The sequence below is a fragment of the Vespa mandarinia genome, chromosome 1 (genome assembly GCF_050613455.1).
Source record: "Vespa mandarinia isolate Hongniang chromosome 1, ASM5061345v1, whole genome shotgun sequence".
Lineage (NCBI taxonomy): Eukaryota > Metazoa > Arthropoda > Insecta > Hymenoptera > Vespidae > Vespa > Vespa mandarinia.
The window spans coordinates 785,043-803,108 of NC_140810.1; the positions used below are offsets into that span (position 1 = coordinate 785,043).

At 27.7% G+C, this 18,066-nt stretch overlaps 4 protein-coding genes and 1 long non-coding RNA gene across 7 annotated transcripts; 3 read left to right on the top strand and 2 right to left on the bottom strand.

Annotated features, from left to right (window-relative positions):
• The first annotated feature begins 132 nt into the window (after positions 1-132).
• On the top strand, positions 133-4,313 carry Naa80 (N-alpha-acetyltransferase 80). 3 transcript variants are annotated; one of them, XM_035876322.2, is made up of 5 exons: positions 133-171; positions 2,506-2,631; positions 3,292-3,416; positions 3,559-3,692; positions 3,773-4,313. In XM_035876322.2, the coding sequence occupies exons 3-5, from the start codon at positions 3,295-3,297 to the stop codon at positions 4,105-4,107; spliced, it is 591 nt and encodes a 196-aa protein (XP_035732215.1). In that variant the 5' UTR covers positions 133-171; positions 2,506-2,631; positions 3,292-3,294; the 3' UTR covers positions 4,108-4,313. The 3 variants fall into 3 exon arrangements, with proteins under 3 accessions (XP_035732215.1, XP_035732214.1, XP_085518646.1); XM_035876321.2 differs by lacking the exon at positions 133-171 and adding an exon at positions 1,235-2,148 and having other exon boundaries at positions 2,377-2,631; XM_085662520.1 differs by lacking the exon at positions 133-171 and adding an exon at positions 1,235-2,148.
• Positions 4,314-4,546: 233 nt separating this feature from the next.
• Positions 4,547-6,610, bottom strand: LOC118446088 (flavin reductase (NADPH)). The gene is made up of 5 exons (XM_035876323.2): positions 6,378-6,610; positions 5,367-5,531; positions 5,165-5,254; positions 4,927-5,058; positions 4,547-4,836 (listed from the first exon to the last, which is right to left on the bottom strand). The coding sequence occupies exons 1-5, from the start codon at positions 6,451-6,453 to the stop codon at positions 4,691-4,693; spliced, it is 609 nt and encodes a 202-aa protein (XP_035732216.1). The 5' UTR covers positions 6,454-6,610; the 3' UTR covers positions 4,547-4,690.
• A 55-nt stretch (positions 6,611-6,665) lies between these two features.
• On the top strand, positions 6,666-9,480 carry Sgsh (N-sulfoglucosamine sulfohydrolase). Its single transcript, XM_035876302.2, has 10 exons — positions 6,666-6,932; positions 7,360-7,489; positions 7,562-7,698; positions 7,768-7,918; positions 7,992-8,230; positions 8,366-8,485; positions 8,580-8,783; positions 8,843-9,009; positions 9,119-9,265; positions 9,334-9,480. Exons 1-10 carry the CDS (start codon positions 6,815-6,817, stop codon positions 9,478-9,480), a joined length of 1,560 nt encoding a protein of 519 aa, XP_035732195.1. The 5' UTR covers positions 6,666-6,814.
• Positions 9,481-9,538: 58 nt separating this feature from the next.
• Positions 9,539-10,650, bottom strand: LOC118446091 (uncharacterized). Its single transcript, XR_004839473.2, has 3 exons — positions 10,173-10,650; positions 9,902-10,083; positions 9,539-9,813 (listed from the first exon to the last, which is right to left on the bottom strand). It is a non-coding gene; the product is annotated as an uncharacterized LOC118446091 (long non-coding RNA).
• LOC118446002 (mitogen-activated protein kinase kinase kinase 7) lies at positions 10,642-16,740 on the top strand. The gene is made up of 9 exons (XM_085662472.1): positions 10,642-10,850; positions 11,219-11,444; positions 11,540-11,657; positions 11,727-12,056; positions 12,150-12,262; positions 12,362-12,774; positions 12,870-12,969; positions 15,469-15,722; positions 15,818-16,740. The coding sequence occupies exons 1-9, from the start codon at positions 10,773-10,775 to the stop codon at positions 15,974-15,976; spliced, it is 1,791 nt and encodes a 596-aa protein (XP_085518598.1). The 5' UTR covers positions 10,642-10,772; the 3' UTR covers positions 15,977-16,740.
• The last annotated feature ends 1,326 nt before the right edge of the window (positions 16,741-18,066 follow it).

Genomic DNA, 18,066 nt, shown 5'->3' on the forward strand with positions numbered 1-18,066 from the left:
AAATATAAAATAGAATTTAAATTAATATTTAAATAGAATTATAATTCGACCGCGCGATCATTGTTTGTTTATGTAAATAAAAACGAACGCTCTTCACTGGCTTTGACTGTTATCAAAACAGTTTTCTTTTGAATGTCAACGAGTAAAGACCTAAGCAATCTCTTTCCAAAGGTATAAGTTTAAATAAATCATACATTTAATTATTTTAGAATTATTTAAATAATTTGTAAAGTGCACGGAGTATTCTATTTCATATTATATCAATAATACTAATAATTTTTAATTGAATTTCTCATTTTCTTTTACTTTTTTAAATTTATTAAATTAAATTAAATTCAGAAATTGTATTTTTCGTAAGTAATACACACACGCACGCACACACACACACAGACATTTATTTTCTTTATATCTTTTCTTCTCTTTAAAATCAAATGCTATTAGAGCCATTAAATTAAAGATTTTTAAAATTCAAAAGCAATTAAAAAGTAAACATTATTCCTATATACTCTTAAATGGAATAGATTTTGACTACATATTTCAGTGCATTTCCCAAAATCTTTTCTTTTCAATTTTAACGAAATACTAAATTGTTAATATTTTACATTTCTATTCACATATCAATGGATAAATAAATTGGATATAATAGAATTTTAAAATAATTTCTTAGAGAAACGCATTGAAAAATTCTTATTTCTTTATTATTCTTTATTATCTATATTTTTAACTTTGTATAATTAACGAATACTTGTCGATTGATCTATCTTCAAAGAAAAATAAAATTTAGTATATGATAGTTTCTTGCTTTTGTCATATGTAATACTATTTTTAATATATAGAAAAATTTCTTTTACACATTAACTCAATTATTAGCTTACACGTTAGACATTTATAACCTATACAAGGTTATATATCGATGCGATAGACAAGATGATCGAGAAGACAATGTATCCCTATTGCGCTTGTAGTTCGTATTTTCTCCGTACCTGTCGCTGAAGTCGCATACGCTTAGAAAAGATAATGAACAGCCTTAAAATTCAAAATGGCTATACGTTGTTCTTTGTTAGAAGTCGCGCGAAAATATAAATACGTTGAACGCGTTCGGAAAATCATCTAGAAGTGTTCGTTCTTCTTATTGGACAGAATGTCTCGCTCAATGACGTAAACAAACAGAGAAGAAAAGATGACGCAGAGAGAGAGAGAGAGAGAAGGAAATGTGAGATGAGATCATAAAAAGTGATGTCATCACGACACGCAAGGATCAATCTTTTTTTTTTTTGCATTATTCGCATCGTTGAATCTTTGAATAGAATTTAGGCGTACACGTGCCTAATAGGATATATACGTGTATATAATACATTCAAAAGCGAAAGTCACTAAATAATTACATATGTATATATATATGTATGTATGTATGATATGTATATATATATATACGTGAAAGCAGGCCAAGTCCACATTTAGGATGAAGGCTATTAAGAAAAATGGGGCAGTCGTGATACGAAAAGAGGTCTTAAAGTTTATACATAATAGTAGATGGTCGACATACGGATTGGAGAGTGAAATAGGACAGAAATAGAATTAAAAAGAAAAAAGGAGAAATATATTAAATACAACGGGACAACCTGACAGTCGATTGGTTTTGGCGGGAGATTATCCCGCCTTTGGCTAAGACATGTGCGATTATAACGTGCTCGATTGTCACATGTCAAACATTGGAAATTATCATATTTGATAATACATATTGGAAATTATTATATTTTGATAAATTGTCCAATAGAAAGAAAAGGAAAGAAAAGAAAAGAAAAAGAGAAAAAGAATTAAAATAATTTACAAGATATTTCTATCTGTATATGATGTTCTCGTGATGCATTTGTTAACATCAAATTCATCGATATTTAATCTTTATCAGGAAAGATAGAGAATGTAGATATGAAATTGATGAAAATCTATTCTATTAATAATGGCGTCCTGAGGTAACGTGTGGAATTTCGTAGAAAGGAAGATTTTCTCTTTAGTTTTATTATAAATGTCGTGAGAATATCTTCAAAAAGGAAGGAGTGTAGTGATAATGTGCTATCGTCGATGAAAAAAGAAATAAAAAAAGAAAAAGAAAATTATGTATATAAATGCATTAACAAATAAAGAATGGTGAGATTTAACGTGTTAATCGTTGAGCATAAATCTATGAGAATCGTCGTAACTAGGCGTATCTCAGTTGTTGGAACAACGTTTTTCAACGTACAGTTGTATTTTTAATAAATTCTTGAGACGCAGTCTCGTAATTTTATTATCTTTTTTTTTTCTTCTTCTTTTCATCTTTTGTGCGTGTACGCGTTTATTTCATTCGTTTCTCATTAGAAAATATTTTCTTTCGAGATTGCATATTATCGATCGTCACGAATATGGATGACGCGTGGCGATCAACGTATTAATATGAAAAAGAAGTATTCGTGAGGCGTGGTGGATAATAATTTTACATAACAGTGGGTAATACACGTTTAACAGAAATATCGTTCTCCTGGTACCGAATGAAACTGGTTTGATCGCTATTTCTGCACGAGGTGCAGGTGGAGAACAGTGACCTTTCGAATAGTGTGTCAAGTTCTCATCGTATAAAAAAAGAAATAAGGGGTAAGGACATTTTACGATAAGGCACCTGCTACGATGCGATCGTTCCATTGGTGAACGTGATTTTTCTTTTTTCCTTTTTTGTTTCATTTTATTTTTCTACCCTCTTTATACTTTCCTCACCCTTTTCCTCGCTGAATCATTTTTAGCATTGAATTTATAAGAGTAATTCGTAGAATATTTTTAAAATTAGAGTTACCTGCACTATGTTTCTATATCCATTAAAATTGTCATGAAAATTGAAATTTTTCCAAATGGTCGATGTATATGACAAAAATATGTCATGTCATAAAGCAGTCATAATTAAATAAGCACTTGTAATATTTTCGTAATAATCAAGTCATAATTAATACTTTTGAAATTTTATCAATATATTTGTGTTTATTCATGGGTGAATTATTATCTCGTATTATTTTATATATTTGCTCAAAATAAATGTCAAATCTATATGAAGTTTGTTTAATTCTCATATTTTTAAAAGAATATTTTATATATTTATAAATAATTTTGAAGTGTATTACATATAAATATATATATCATTTACAATTTCTGTTATAGTTATCTACATATGTAATTGTTTTTCAATTTAATATCATATTAGATAGTTGATTTTATTTATATATGTATATGTAAAATGATTACAGTATAATTTACGTGTTATAGAAAATGTCAAATGATGTATATACAGATATATGGTACGATGTTATTCCACTTCACCATAGGCCAGAATTAGTTAAAGAATGTTGTAAATTGCTCAATACAGAATGGCCAAGAAGTGAAACAGCTCGGTATGTTATTTTAATATCTATTAACATTAAAATCGAATTAATTTTACTTAAATATTATGTAAAGCAACATTCATCATTTCATCCTTATTAGCGTTTTCTCTCTCTTTTTTTTTTCTTTTTTTTTTTTTTTTTTTTATTGTAGACTAAAGTCTTTGAAGGTATCTTGCGACGAGTTTCCTACATGTTTGGTTTTATTAGATAGAGAAAGTCGAGTTCTTGGCCATTGTAAAGTATCTTTGATACCTAAAGTACGTCATAGCTGTTACATTGAATCAGGTAAAGTTTTGAGAATGATTACTTTTATAAGAATATAAAATTATTAATGCAAACATTTATAATTTATTTTTTTATTTTAGTTGTAGTCGATTACAAGTCCAGAGCTCAAGGATTGGGATCTAGATTGTTACGTGGGACGGAAGAATATGTGGCAAGGAAAGGTTTCAAAACAGTATACTTGATAACAAAAGGTCAAGAACTATTTTATATTAAAAATGGATATACGATTTGTGACCCCATCGAAACGTGTGGATTTAGAAAATTTCTACCTCCTACTACCATAGTCGAAGCAAAACATAAAGAAAAAAATACACTTTTTTCTGGTCCCCCACCCCCTCCAATGCCACAATTAGTATTTGAATATTTTGATATAAGAATGCTATCTCAAAAAACACACATGGTTAAAAAATTATGATAATTACATTTTACAGATTTTTTCAAAATACCTTTTTGCATTTGAATTTATTATTTTTACGAAGATAGCCAATCACAATGATAATCCTTGATCTTATTCTTGAGTGAATTATGAATAATATATGAGATGATTGATTGATTGTATGTTTTCAAGTATCAAATGTTACATATATTTCCTGCATGTGTATTTTATTGATTTTGATCACACTTTTGAATTCACTTTTATTTGTATCATTATGTATAGGATATTAGTGCATCAATTTTTACATTTAAATATTTAGAAGCTAACAGAAAATTTGTACATAAATAATTTTTTCTGCTTTGTATATATATATATTAACTATTAATTTTATGATCTTCAAATAGGCATTATAGTAGATTGAAATTTTATTCTGATAATTTGCTTAGCATAATTATATTTTACAACATAGTATATATTTATTTTAATCTTATAATAATTTTATCAATTGATTTTATTGTGCATTTCATTATTTCTTTAAAAGACTAACTTGTGTGAATAATGTACAAATAGATTACAATACTAATAATGTTCATATAATTTTTTATGAGACCATAATTCATGATTATGAGCCAGTTGCAATACCACATACTTTTTGATAATGATTAGATTGTTCAAGACAATCAATAAGAAATGCACCCAAGGCGTATTTTGAAATGGCACGACCTGGGGATTCATCGTGTTTTATAATATATTCTAAATTTTCTGTACCTGCAAAATAATTGCAATAATTATATAATAATAATTGGTTTGATTGAATTTTAAAAGATAAAACAAATGGATAAAAAAATGTTTTTATACTAGAAATATGTGGTGGTAATATGGCAATCCATTTTAATCCACTTTCTTTCAGAAGATCAAACATACGCTGATGATCAGCATTCAGATCTTTGAATATAGCTGGTACGGCATCAGGCTTATAGAATAAAAATGCTATAAAAAAAAAAAAAAAAAAAAAAAGGAAAAAAAAATTTTTTTTTTTTAATTTTATAAATAGTATTTCCGCATGTTTGTGATAACCTTGAAATGATATTTTTACCTGATAAACATACAGAAACCAATTCAATATTGTGCCTCCTCATAGCCTCTATTATATTTTTCATACCTTCCGATAGTACAGTAGTTGGTTCTTATGGTAATTAAAAATAATATTTATATTATATTTAAAGGATTTTTATATTTATATGAATAAGTAAATCTTATATTTACTATAAATTTAATAATAATAATATGATTCTTACTAAGATCGTTTCTAGTGCCAAGTGCAACAACAACAGCATCTCTACCAGCTACAGCTTTCGAAACATCTTTATCGTTGGTAACATCTCCAACAATTATATCCACTTTGTTTCTAATGTTTTCTGGTATCTTGGTATTATCTCTCACAAAAACTCTTACATCCATACCTAAGATAATTCATTTCTCTACTACCATGTATTAAATTGCCATAATCAAATTTATTATATAAAGTAAAGAATTATTAACAAGTGGTTGTAAATATATGATCTTTAATATTTCATAGTATGCTAATATAACATGACAATAGTGACAACAATAAAGTTGAAATGAATAATATGTTGAGATGGATAAATGACACAAAAGCAAATTATAAATATTAAGAGGGCAAATGATATAAACAAAAAATTAATCTTACCATGCCATAAGGGCAAATATTATATATTTATTTTGATTCGATTAAAATTAATAAATATTGACTATCACAATAATTAAGATTCATATTAACAATTTTGACTTTTTACACATACAAATGTAATAATAATAATAATAATTGAACTATTGATTTTAACTTGTTGCTAAGGATATTATTATAACAGGTAAATATATTCTTGTAAATTTTCATTCTTTAAAATAATAAAAACATAGAATCAATGGATTATAATCAAATATATATTTACATTGTAAACAGTATAAATAATTATAATAATAGTTGAAAGATTTTTTTTTGTAATATTATTTATATTATGGATATATATTTATTATTCAAATAAATCTTAAATCTAGCGAATTCATAAAAATTCTTATTTGATTATTGAATAAATTGATCGAATGGGAACATATTATGATATAAATTAATTCAACAATTTAAATTTACGTTACGCAAGAATATTGAAAAACAATGAAATTATGCTTTATCATGCATGATACAAGTAGAAATGTATTCGAAATTTCACTTAGCAATATAACAATAACCTCTTTAATAAATCAATGATATTTTTAATTATACAAATTACCCTTTTCCACAGCATGATTTAAAACACAAAGACCGGTATTTCCCGTAGCTCCGAATATTACAATCCGCTTTGCCATGATTGATATTACAAAATATTTTAAAATATATTTCTTTCCCTTTAATACGGTACGATATATTGCTTTCGTCACACTTTAATATCACGATTTGATAATCACCGACAATTGTACGCAAGCAATTTTGTCAAATCATGTAATGTGATTCCAACAAGTATTAGCAGATAACCATAGCAGACGATAGTAGATAATATCCAAATGAATATGAGATATTTTTTGCGCGCGCCTAGTAACCATTTTTATATCTACTGCGTCATATCGTAATAGCCAATCAGAAAATACCTGTATTATTGCGAAGTTTCTGATTGGTATTTTTAAATAACATGGTCGACTGACTCCAGTTTCTGAAAGTTCTTTCTGAAAGATGTCAGGCAGAATTTTCATTGATACATTATTTTCGATTTTATTTATTAATATATTAAAATATTATCATGCAGATGCTAATCCTACGGCAGAACAGAAAAATGTGCTTCTACTTTTGGGTAAACAAATATATTTTTTTAATTACAGTTATTTACACTTTTATTTTTCTTTTTTCCTTTATTTTCTATAAACTTAATTTCAAATTAAAACAATCGAATTTTTCAACAACTTTTCAAAAGAATATCTTGCTGTGCATAAGAACTATTTTTTTATTTATGTATATATATATATATATATATGAATATATTTTATTTCTTTAAATATTATAAACTAATACGCATACTTCTGTTATTATACATGAGCATTTTCACCATATGCTTTTATAATAAAATATGAGATATTCATTATTCTATATTATTTAGTTGTTTTATTATTTTATTTAAAAATTAATCTAATTTGAAATGAATATAAAATAAATATATATATATATATTTTTTTTTTTAATACATATATTTTTACATTTTTTCTTTTTTTTTTTCTTTTCAGCTGATGATGCTGGGTTTGAAATGAGATCGTACTTAAATAAAATTTGTCAATCACCCAATTTAGATTCCTTAGCAAAAGAAAGTTTACTATTTAATAATGCATATACTTCAGTTAGCAGCTGTTCTCCTAGGTAACATTTTTATTATATATTATAAAAAAATATTCCTCTTTTTCATTCATTAAAATATTATATCTTTTTTAGTCGTGCTGCATTATTAACTGGTTTACCAAGTCATGAAAATGGAATGTATGGATTGCACCATGGAGTCCATCATTTTAATTCATTTAATAATATTGAAAGTTTGCCAAAAATATTACAAAAAAATAATATTAGAACAGGTATATAAATGGCAAAAGTAAAAGAAATTAGAATATTCTAATACAATTTCTAAATAATTTTTTCTTTAGGTATAATTGGTAAAAAACATGTAGGTCCAGAAAATGTATATCCATTTGATTTCTCATATACAGAAGAGAATAATGATATATTACAAGTAGGACGTAATATCACAAAAATTAAACTTTTAGTTAGAGAGTTTCTTTCACAGAATAAAACGCAGTATGTTTTCACTTGAAATGAATTATTATAAAGAGAGTATTATGGTACTAAATAATAAACTAATACTTTACAGACCATTTTTCTTATATATTGCTTTTCATGACCCACATCGATGTGGTCATACACATCCACAATATGGCAATTTCTGTGAAAAATTTGGTAATGGAGATATTGGAATGGGTACAATTCCTGATTGGCATCCAATATATTATCAGTGGGATCAGGTAAAAGTACCATATTTTGTACAAGATACTGAAGCTGCTAGGAGAGATATTGCTGCACAATACACAACAATTTCTCGTTTAGATCAAGGTAATGAACGAGAAATTTTTATTATGAAAATATATATAAATCAATTAGATAAATTTAAGTGTAATGTAGAATTTATTTTTCTTCATAAAATCTCTTATAGCAGTATTTTTTCTTTTTTTTTTTATATTTTTGTAGGCGTAGGCTTGGTTTTAAATGAGCTTAAAGATGCAGGTTTTAAAGATAATACTTTAATACTTTATACATCTGATAATGGGATTCCATTTCCTAACGGTCGTACTAATCTATATGATTCTGGTATGTTCAGTAAATAACATGATATAAATGCAGATAACATGTCAATTAAAAAATTAATAAAATTAATAAAATTAATTTTTTAATTGATAATAAGGTATGGCAGAACCTATGATGATTTCATCACCTATCCATAAAGAACGAAGAAATCAAGTAACATATGCTATGACATCTCTACTGGATGTAGTACCTACTTTGTTAGACTGGTATAATATATCTTATACAAATGAAGCATTGAATAAAAATGAAATTTTTCTACCAAATCTTACAGGCAGATCTCTTCTTCCACTCCTTGTTAAAGGTAAATAATATATTATATAACGTATAAGTTTTATTATAAATATATTTATAAATCTACAGAGTCACAGGAGGAGAGATCAATTTTTGCTAGTCAAACTCATCATGAAGTTACTATGTATTATCCTATGCGTGTGATTAGAACTAAACGCTATAAATTGATACATAATTTAAATTATAAAATGCCCTTTCCAATCGATCAAGATTTATATATATCTCCAACTTTTGAGGTAATCTCTTTAAATAAGTTATAGATTTGTTACAGACTATTGAAAATATAATTTTCATTATTTAATTAATGTTTAATTTACTTTTTTCTTTGTTTTCTTTTTATAAAAGGATCTTTTAAACAGAACATATAATAAACAACCTCTTCCATGGTATAAAACATTAAAGTCGTATTATCAAAGACCAGAATGGGAATTATATAATTTAAAATATGATCCTGAAGAAAGGAACAATATATTTTCGAAGCCATCGATGAAGGTAAAATAAATCCAAATATTTATTTATATTATTAAACAAAAGTTTTAATTCAGAAAATATTTTTTTAGGGCATAGTGACTAATTTACAAAAACAATTGTTCAATTGGCAGAATGTTACTAATGATCCATGGTTATGTGTTCCACATGGAGTCTTACAAAATACTGGTGATCATATAAATAATCCACAGTGTATGCCCTTATATAATATAGATTAGAAGATATGATCTTTTTCTTTTTTACTCATTAATTTTGTTACGTCCTAAATAATATAATCTGGTGGTAAATAGAAAGTTTATTTCTACATTTTATATTTAATCTATATACATATTTACAAATATACAAAAATATTTAAAAAATATCTTGTTACATCTCTTTGATTTATTTCAGCTTGTTTCTCCTCGTATTAATTTTGCTATTCGTGATAGCGAAGCATTTTTCATATCTTTTTCACGATGTTTAAAAAGTATCTCATTTAAATGATGTACATATATCGACGATTTATTGGCAGTCTTTTCAACCATCTTCAATTCTTTGGATATTTCATTGATCTAGTAAAAATATAAATTGCCGTCAGATAAAAGTCGAATGATTATAATTATTAAAAAGTTTAAGGAAAAGTAAATGGAAAAATCATACATATTGTTCGTATCCTAAATAACGATTATATTTTTGATTATTGATATAAATTTGTTTGATTTGAATTGTTAACACAAGACATAGAAGAAGGCCACCCAGTAAAATAAAGGAATTTGTATTTTGAATTCCACGAAGAACAAGCATCACACTTTTTTGTTATATTAAATCCAATATTTATATACCTATAATGTTAATGAATTTTATATACAATAACAATATTATTTTGTTAATAATAAACACAAATTCATAGTTTTAAATAACAAAGAAATACCTCAAAATATATTTTTACAGTATAATTTCAATTTCGCACATTTTCGAATTAAAAAAAAAGTAATAATAACAAATTATAATGGACCGTGAGTCAAAGAAATTTTTGATCGACGCTTAACATAAATAATTAATGTAGAGGTTATGTACGTCTTATACATTTCTGCATGGATCTGTATACAGTGTATATATAATAACGCTATGTATGTGTAAGTGTAGATATTCCTTATGAAATAAATTTATTAAGAATCGATAAATTAATGAATAGAAATCAATAATTAATATCGTATTAGTAGAATTATATGATTTTTAAATCATTCAATATAGATATATAACTGATAGGATTTATGGAATATTTTTCTTTAATAATAATTCATTTTTGAACTCATAAATAGTTATCATTTTGACTACTCGATAGCGCCACAATCGTGGTGCATATATTTTAGTTTCTGTTCATTTTGTCTAGTATTCCATGGTACAAGGTCTGATATTGAAAATGGCAAATGGCAAGGCAGTCTGAGGCCAGTTTAAGTAAACATTTGTGCATTAGTTTTCTTGATCGGTTAAATGTGCCATCATAACAATGTAATGTGGACTGTGTGCGATGGCGAACAGAGAAATAACCGGCCATCAGCAACAGTTCATTGAAGAAATTGATTACACTGAAATTGAAAGAGAGCAGGTAGTTTTCTATTCAATCATATTGCGTTCGTTTATGTTTTTTTATAGATTTCCTGTTAACGAGTTCATCGGGAGATTTGTAACATTTTGGAATATTAGTTAATAAAAATTTTGCTTTATTTGTAATATATCGTTTCTACGAAGCAGAATATATTTATAATCAAAAATAACCTCAAATATTAATTTTTTGAACCGTGCACTTTTCGCTAAGTATATTGCTATCCACGAATAAGTAATTTATTATATATATATATATATAATAAATTTATATAATTTATACATATTTACATATATGTATAAAACTGTGAAAGTGAAATTTATTATTATATTATAATGATAGCTTGATTCGTTTTATGGTTTTAACGACAGGTAGTTGGTAAGGGATCCTTTGGAGTTGTATGGAAAGGAAAGTGGCGAGGTCAATATGTTGCTGTAAAACATATAAATTCAGAGGGTGAAAGAAAAGCTTTCACGGTAGAAGTAAGGCAATTGTCAAGAGTCTTTCATCCTAATATTGTCAAATTATATGGTGCGTGTACTAAAAATCCAGTATGTTTGGTAATGGAATATGCAGAAGGTGGATCATTATACAATGGTACTCTATATTATAATTATTTCTTTTTTCTTTTCTTTTTTTTTTTTCTTTTTATGTATATGTAAAAATTATATCTCTTTGTATATACATTATAGTTCTTCATTGTAATCCACAACCGCGCTATACTGCTAGTCATGCAATGAGCTGGGCTCTTCAATGTGCACGTGGTGTAGCATATCTTCATAATATGAAGCCTAAACCATTAATTCATAGGTAAATTAGATGAAATCCTTTTGATTAAGTTAATATAGAAGAAACTAAATGTATATTTATAATTAATAGGGATTTAAAGCCACCAAATCTATTGCTAGTCATGGGTGGGCAAACGCTTAAAATTTGTGATTTTGGTACAGCCTGTGATTTGAATACTTATATGACTAACAATAAAGGTTCAGCAGCATGGATGGCACCGGAAGTATTCGAAGGTTCAAGATATACCGAAAAATGTGATGTATTTAGTTGGGGCGTCATTTTATGGGAAGTTCTTTCACGTAAAAAACCTTTCGATGAAATTGGTGCATCAGCGTATAGAATAATGTGGGCTGTGCACATAGGCCAGAGACCACCATTGATAGAAGGTTGTCCAAGACCCATTGAAGAATTAATGACCAGGTGAGATAATTATAGCAAAGTATCATATAATGTTTGAAAATGTCCGTATTCCATTTCTGCGCTATCATAATTTTTGAAACGTGTTAATGTCAGATGTTGGCAGAAATGTCCAGAAGACAGACCTTCGATGGATGAAGTGGTGAGAATTATGACGATTCTATTTGAATTTTTCGACAATAATTTAGACCCTGTTGAATATTCCTTGGGTATGTTATATTATTAAATAATTGTATTCACATTGTATTATTAACAATTTTTTAACATTAGAATTATATAAATATATATATATATATATAATTGAGCAGGTAGCGAAGCAGATGATATCGATGGTAATGAAGATACGAAAGATGATATTTTAGATATGGTAACGACCTTAGATACTCGGATAAATGGATCAGTTATGAATGGAACAATATGTCCAAATGTTACATCATCTGTCAAACAAACGGATGATGGAACGGATGATGAACTTAATTCGTATCCAGTAACTTCTCAACAGTCCTCTAACAATGCATTAACGCATTCCTCATCGCAAATAAAGAGATCAATACCGCAATGTAATCCTATAATATCCCAAAGTATATCATCCATCGATAATACAAATCGTAACGTGAAAGACGCTCTATACACGACACCAATAATACAACGAGGCGATAGACAATTTATTTTACCACAAAGTGAATCCAGTATGACCCCGTTACACGTTAACTGTGATACGGTTGGTACCCTGATGCTTAAAAATAAAAAAAAAAAAGAAAGACAAAGAAAAAAAAAGAACAAAGAAAAAGTAATTCTCATTTTGTTATATTTTAGGATGCATGGGAACTTAGTAATTTTTCAGATTCGTCATGGGAGATTCGTAATATGGCTGGTTTAGATAAAATGGTACAAAAGACAAAGAAAACAATTCGTGGTAAGTATTCTAGCCATGTTCAATTAACAGATTTAACGATAACTATATATTCATTAATCCTTTACCAATAAGTTTTTAACAAATTTAAATTCCCTCTTTAATTTCCTTAAAAATAGATATAATAATGAATCGATAATATAATTACCCATGTCCGTGTGTGATACGAGGATTTACGATCGATACGAATATCATTTAAGATGGATTTTGTGTTTATTTTTGTTAGACGTCAATCGTAAAATTTCCTTTCGATTCATTTCCGGTATCATAAAATCCGCATCAATCCATCGATAAAACCTGGTAGCAGAAATGATCGAGGATATTTTTGAGCATTTGAGCATTTGCAATGAGGAACATTCACAAAATGCAATCACTGTGTGATGTGGTGAATACGTAAAAGAGAATATCTTGAATTCAAACAACGTTTAAAAGTGACCATGAATAATAATGATTTTATTCAGATACACACATTGAGTTACTATTATCTTCTGGTAAATATCTGGATCGAATAATTTATAGATCGAAGTAGAATCTTTCCGAGGATTTTACTTTAATTACAAAGGGGAAAAAAAAAAAAGGAAAAAAGTCAGAATTATGAAGAAGAAGAAAATCTGCGATAATGTCGGGAGCGTTACGAGATGAGATGTGATAAAAAAAAAAAAAGAAAGAAAGAAAGAAAAGAAGAACAAAAAAATAAGAAAGAAAAACAAAAAGAAATAGAGAATGATGCCGTTGAAAAATACAAGATATCATATAGTGATCGTATACTCGGAATCTAGAAAATTAATAGAATATATATGGGTGTACCCTGGCAAAGGGCCCACAAAGACTTGAGAGAGAAAGAGAGAGAGAAAAAGAGAAAGAGAAAGAGAGTGATGCGGTGTACACTAAATTTAAACCAACGGGCTAATCGGTAGGTTGCGCGGACTCGCACTTGACTGGCACGTTGTGACGACGGCTAAGGCAAAGACGACAACGAAGAGAACGATGACAAGACGAAGAGAGAAAAAGAGAGAGACAGAGAGAGAGAGAGAGAGAAAGAGAGAGAGAGAGAGAGAGAAAGAGAGAGAGAGCGGTTCTAAGATTCTCGAGGATGAATCAAGGCGGTGAACACGTTTTGTTCTTGGCTCTCGCGTATATGTAGCGATGTGTGGTGTGGTGTTCCCCTTCTCAGGGAGAAGTATGGTAGGGGAGTATTTAGAAGCAGGTGTGGTTGAGTCAGCATCCCCGATATAGAACTTCGTTTGTTTAGTAGAGAGCCGACTCCCTGCGGAGGAGCACCTTAACGTCCACGAATTATCCAGCGCGAAACACGAGCCACATCGTTGTTGTTATCAAGAATATAATCCACAAAATTAAATTCCTTTTATCACGATATTAACGTCCTATTTTTCTTTTCTTTTCTTTTCTTTTCTTTTCTTTTTTCTTTCTTTCTTGTTTTTCCCCCTTTTTTTTTTCTTCTCTTTCTTTCTTCCTTTCTTTCTTTTTTTTTTTCTTTCTTCGTTCTTTTCTCTCTCTCTCTTTCTCTCTCTCTCTCTCTCTCTCTCTTTTTTTTTTCAAACGAGTCGTTAAGAAGAACGATTTTTTTTTTTTATTAAAGGATACACGGCGGACGCTTGATTTGAAATTTTTCACGAAATCCCTTTTTGTGCGATGTACATTGCTCGAACGAAGCATCGTTCAACGATACGACGTTCTACCTCGAACATGATCTTTGTGACGTGCTTTTTTTTTTCAATGATCTATTCCTTGGAAAGATCTTAATTGGATTGAATTATATCAGAGATTATCTCGTTCGAATGTAAAGGGAAAAGGAGAAACTCGTTGGACAAGTCGGAACGATAATCTTTAACGGATGAACAATATGTGCGACGATTATCCGAATATCGTAGGAACCGACACTTTGAAGCGTTGCTGGGTATTACTGCGTTAGTATCCCATTATAAAAACGAGATTTTCTTGAGATTTCTCTTTGGAGAGTATCAATTATTAATATTATGAAAGTATATAAGGTACACCGAAAAGAAGTGTATATATATATATATAATTTTAATATATTTCTTAAACACAGAATTTAAGAAAAAAGGAAAAATATATAATAATCCATGATTATAAAGAGAATGTAATTCTCTCTCTCTCTCTCTCTCTTTCTCTCTCTCTCTCTCTCTCTCTCTCTCTCTCTCTCTCTCTCTCTCTCTCTCTCTCTCTCTCTCTCTTTTATAAACCACGATCTTACGTACATCGCTCTATCGAGTATTTTGAATATTTTTTTTTCTTTTTTTTTTCTTCTTTTTTTTTCTTTTTTTTTCTTTTTTTTTTTTTTTTTAATTTTATTTCCTATGTATGCATTTCCTAAATTCCCCGAAATATTATCCATCAAACTTCGTATTTATCGTAATCGAACTTTTTCTTTTTTTATCATTGTGTATTTTATCGAAATAAATTGATTATGTATCACATGTATATATATACTTAGCTATTTGGAATACTGTAATGTGGCAGGTACCAGCACTACCAGCGAGGACTTGGATAATGTGTACCGTCTATTAGATGCGGATTTAAGACCTCTTACACCGGACCATACGTGCGAACGTTCCCGTGAAATCTTCGAAGAGCATAAACAATTAGCGCAGGAATATTTAAAAGTACAAACGGAAATAGCTCTATTGGGACAGCATAAGAATGAGATGTTAAAAAATCTAAGCATAGATAATCTACGGCAACAGCAAGAGTTACGAAAGTTAGAGGATGAAAAGGTAATGGTATAAAAAAAATTGTAAAAAAAAAAAAAAAAAAAAAAAAAAAAAAAAAAAAAAAAAAAAAATCATATAGATTCTATGAAAATTTTTAGGAATCTCTGGTGAAGCTATATCGAAATTTAAAACGGCAATTAGAGATAATGAAAAACAAGAGGACAAGTAACAATCCTGTAAATAATTGTATACCAACGATAAGTCCTGCCGTTTCTGGTAATAATGGGTGGGTTGTGGTGCCGCGACAAGATCCTTGAAAACTATTTAATCGCAAGAACGTGAATCTTTATCGTATATATATTTATATATATATATATATATTGGTATATCTTGGTTTTTATAAAACAAGAAGTTTACGAATTTGAAACGATACGAATTTAATTCGACAAATCGCATTAATTTACTGCATTTGGAACTTAACATTGGTTATTATCCTTTAAATCTCTATTTATCTTGGCTGATTGCCTGCCTAACGTGTGTTGAGCCGCGATTGTTCCTTAATAGTGATTAAAAGTATCTATGGTGTTGTACAATAAGATAATTTACCATCTAAATAAGCTATTTAAAATATCGATATGAGAATCGTAGAAAAAGAAAAAAAAGGAAGAAAAAAAAAGAGAAAAAAAAAAAGAAATGATCGGTTCTAAAACATACGTATAGATCTTTCCTACTAAGAAATATATGTCTCTATTGATAATAAAATATTTTCGTTTTAGAATATATAGAAAATAAGAGTGAAAACGGCCAAGTACTTAATATGTCGCATAAATACGTAAAGATAAAATAATATGCACGTTTATTTCGTCGCTTATTTCAATTTTTTTTATTTTAATTACGACATAGAGTATATTGGCATTATAACATATTGTAGAGCTTCCTTATACATTTTAATAATTGAATTTTTAGTTTCATTTTTTGTACAGTTTTAAAAGTCAATGTATAATAATATGTGTTCTTACATTTTCAAAGTGTGATATTTAAAGGAAGTTCATATTTTTGTTAAGTAGTAATGTTTAAAGTAATCCTGTGAAATATATGTATATTATGGTAAAGTACTTTTATTGCTTTGTTTAATATTGGCAAAAGCTTTTAAGTTCAAACATATATAGCAAATTATTTTATTTTATTTTATTTTATTTTATTTTATTTTATTTTTTTTATTTATTTATTTTTTTTTTTTTTTTTAAGGAATTTGAATTCATATTGATCTAGTCTTCTCACGAAATTTTTATCATATCGTTTTACTACAATATAAAAATAAAAAAAAATATACTTTCAATACTAACTATCAATACTAACATTTGGAATTTCTCAGGATAAGGTAGAGTATATATATATATGTATGTATGTAAATATATGTATATATATATATATTGTTAATACGGTATAAAAGAGTAAAAAAACATTCTAATGAATTTTGACAGAATTTAGAGAAGTGCAAAGACTATGTACTAAATTTTAGTATGGACATTTTCATTTTATCATATGAAGATGTAGTTTAATGGATAAATGCATTTTATAGTGCGAATTAATACAATATAAAGATATATTTTCTATGAAAAAAAAATTATTCATGCTTGTGTAAGAGACATTTTTTGTGCTTTTTGTTTTGTATCTTTCTGTTCCTATACGCGCTTTTTTTATTATACTATATTTGCATAAACGTTATTAACTTTTATATCCTAATAAGATATAAATTACATTGTTTACACTTTATTTGAAATAACTTTTGTAATAAGTCCATAAAACGAAGCATTAATAAATGTATAAAATTAATTAGATCAATTTGAACAATATTTATCCAAATTATAATATTTTTCAATTTTTTACATAACAGTTTAAATAAATTGCATTTATGACAATTGATAAATTCTTAGTACAAACAATAACAATTAATCGTGAGATATAATATTTCAAATATAAGTGGTTTTATTCCTCAAATATGCAAAGAAATATATTCCGAGTTTTCCTGTTTTATTTAAATAGATGCTTGTACTTTTTCATCGTTATTAGTTTTACTTTATTATTATGATATACGTAGTGACAAAAAATATAAAAACTGATGAACATGGTTTTTTTTTTTAAATGAAGTACTTGCAAAAAATGGCACGTGATCGATGAGAAATTATAATTTTTTACAAATTGTGACTAAGTTGTGTTGAACTTAAGTCATCAAAATTCATAAAAGATAATGAGAGAATTTTTAAATTACTTTTTGTCGATTTTTTCATTTTGTAATTTGCAATCAACAACACTTATTATTCGCACTCTCCCTACCGATAAAATTTAATATAAACGAAACACTAGCGCCAGTTTACAGTTACCGGTACAATACGAAACTTGTTTA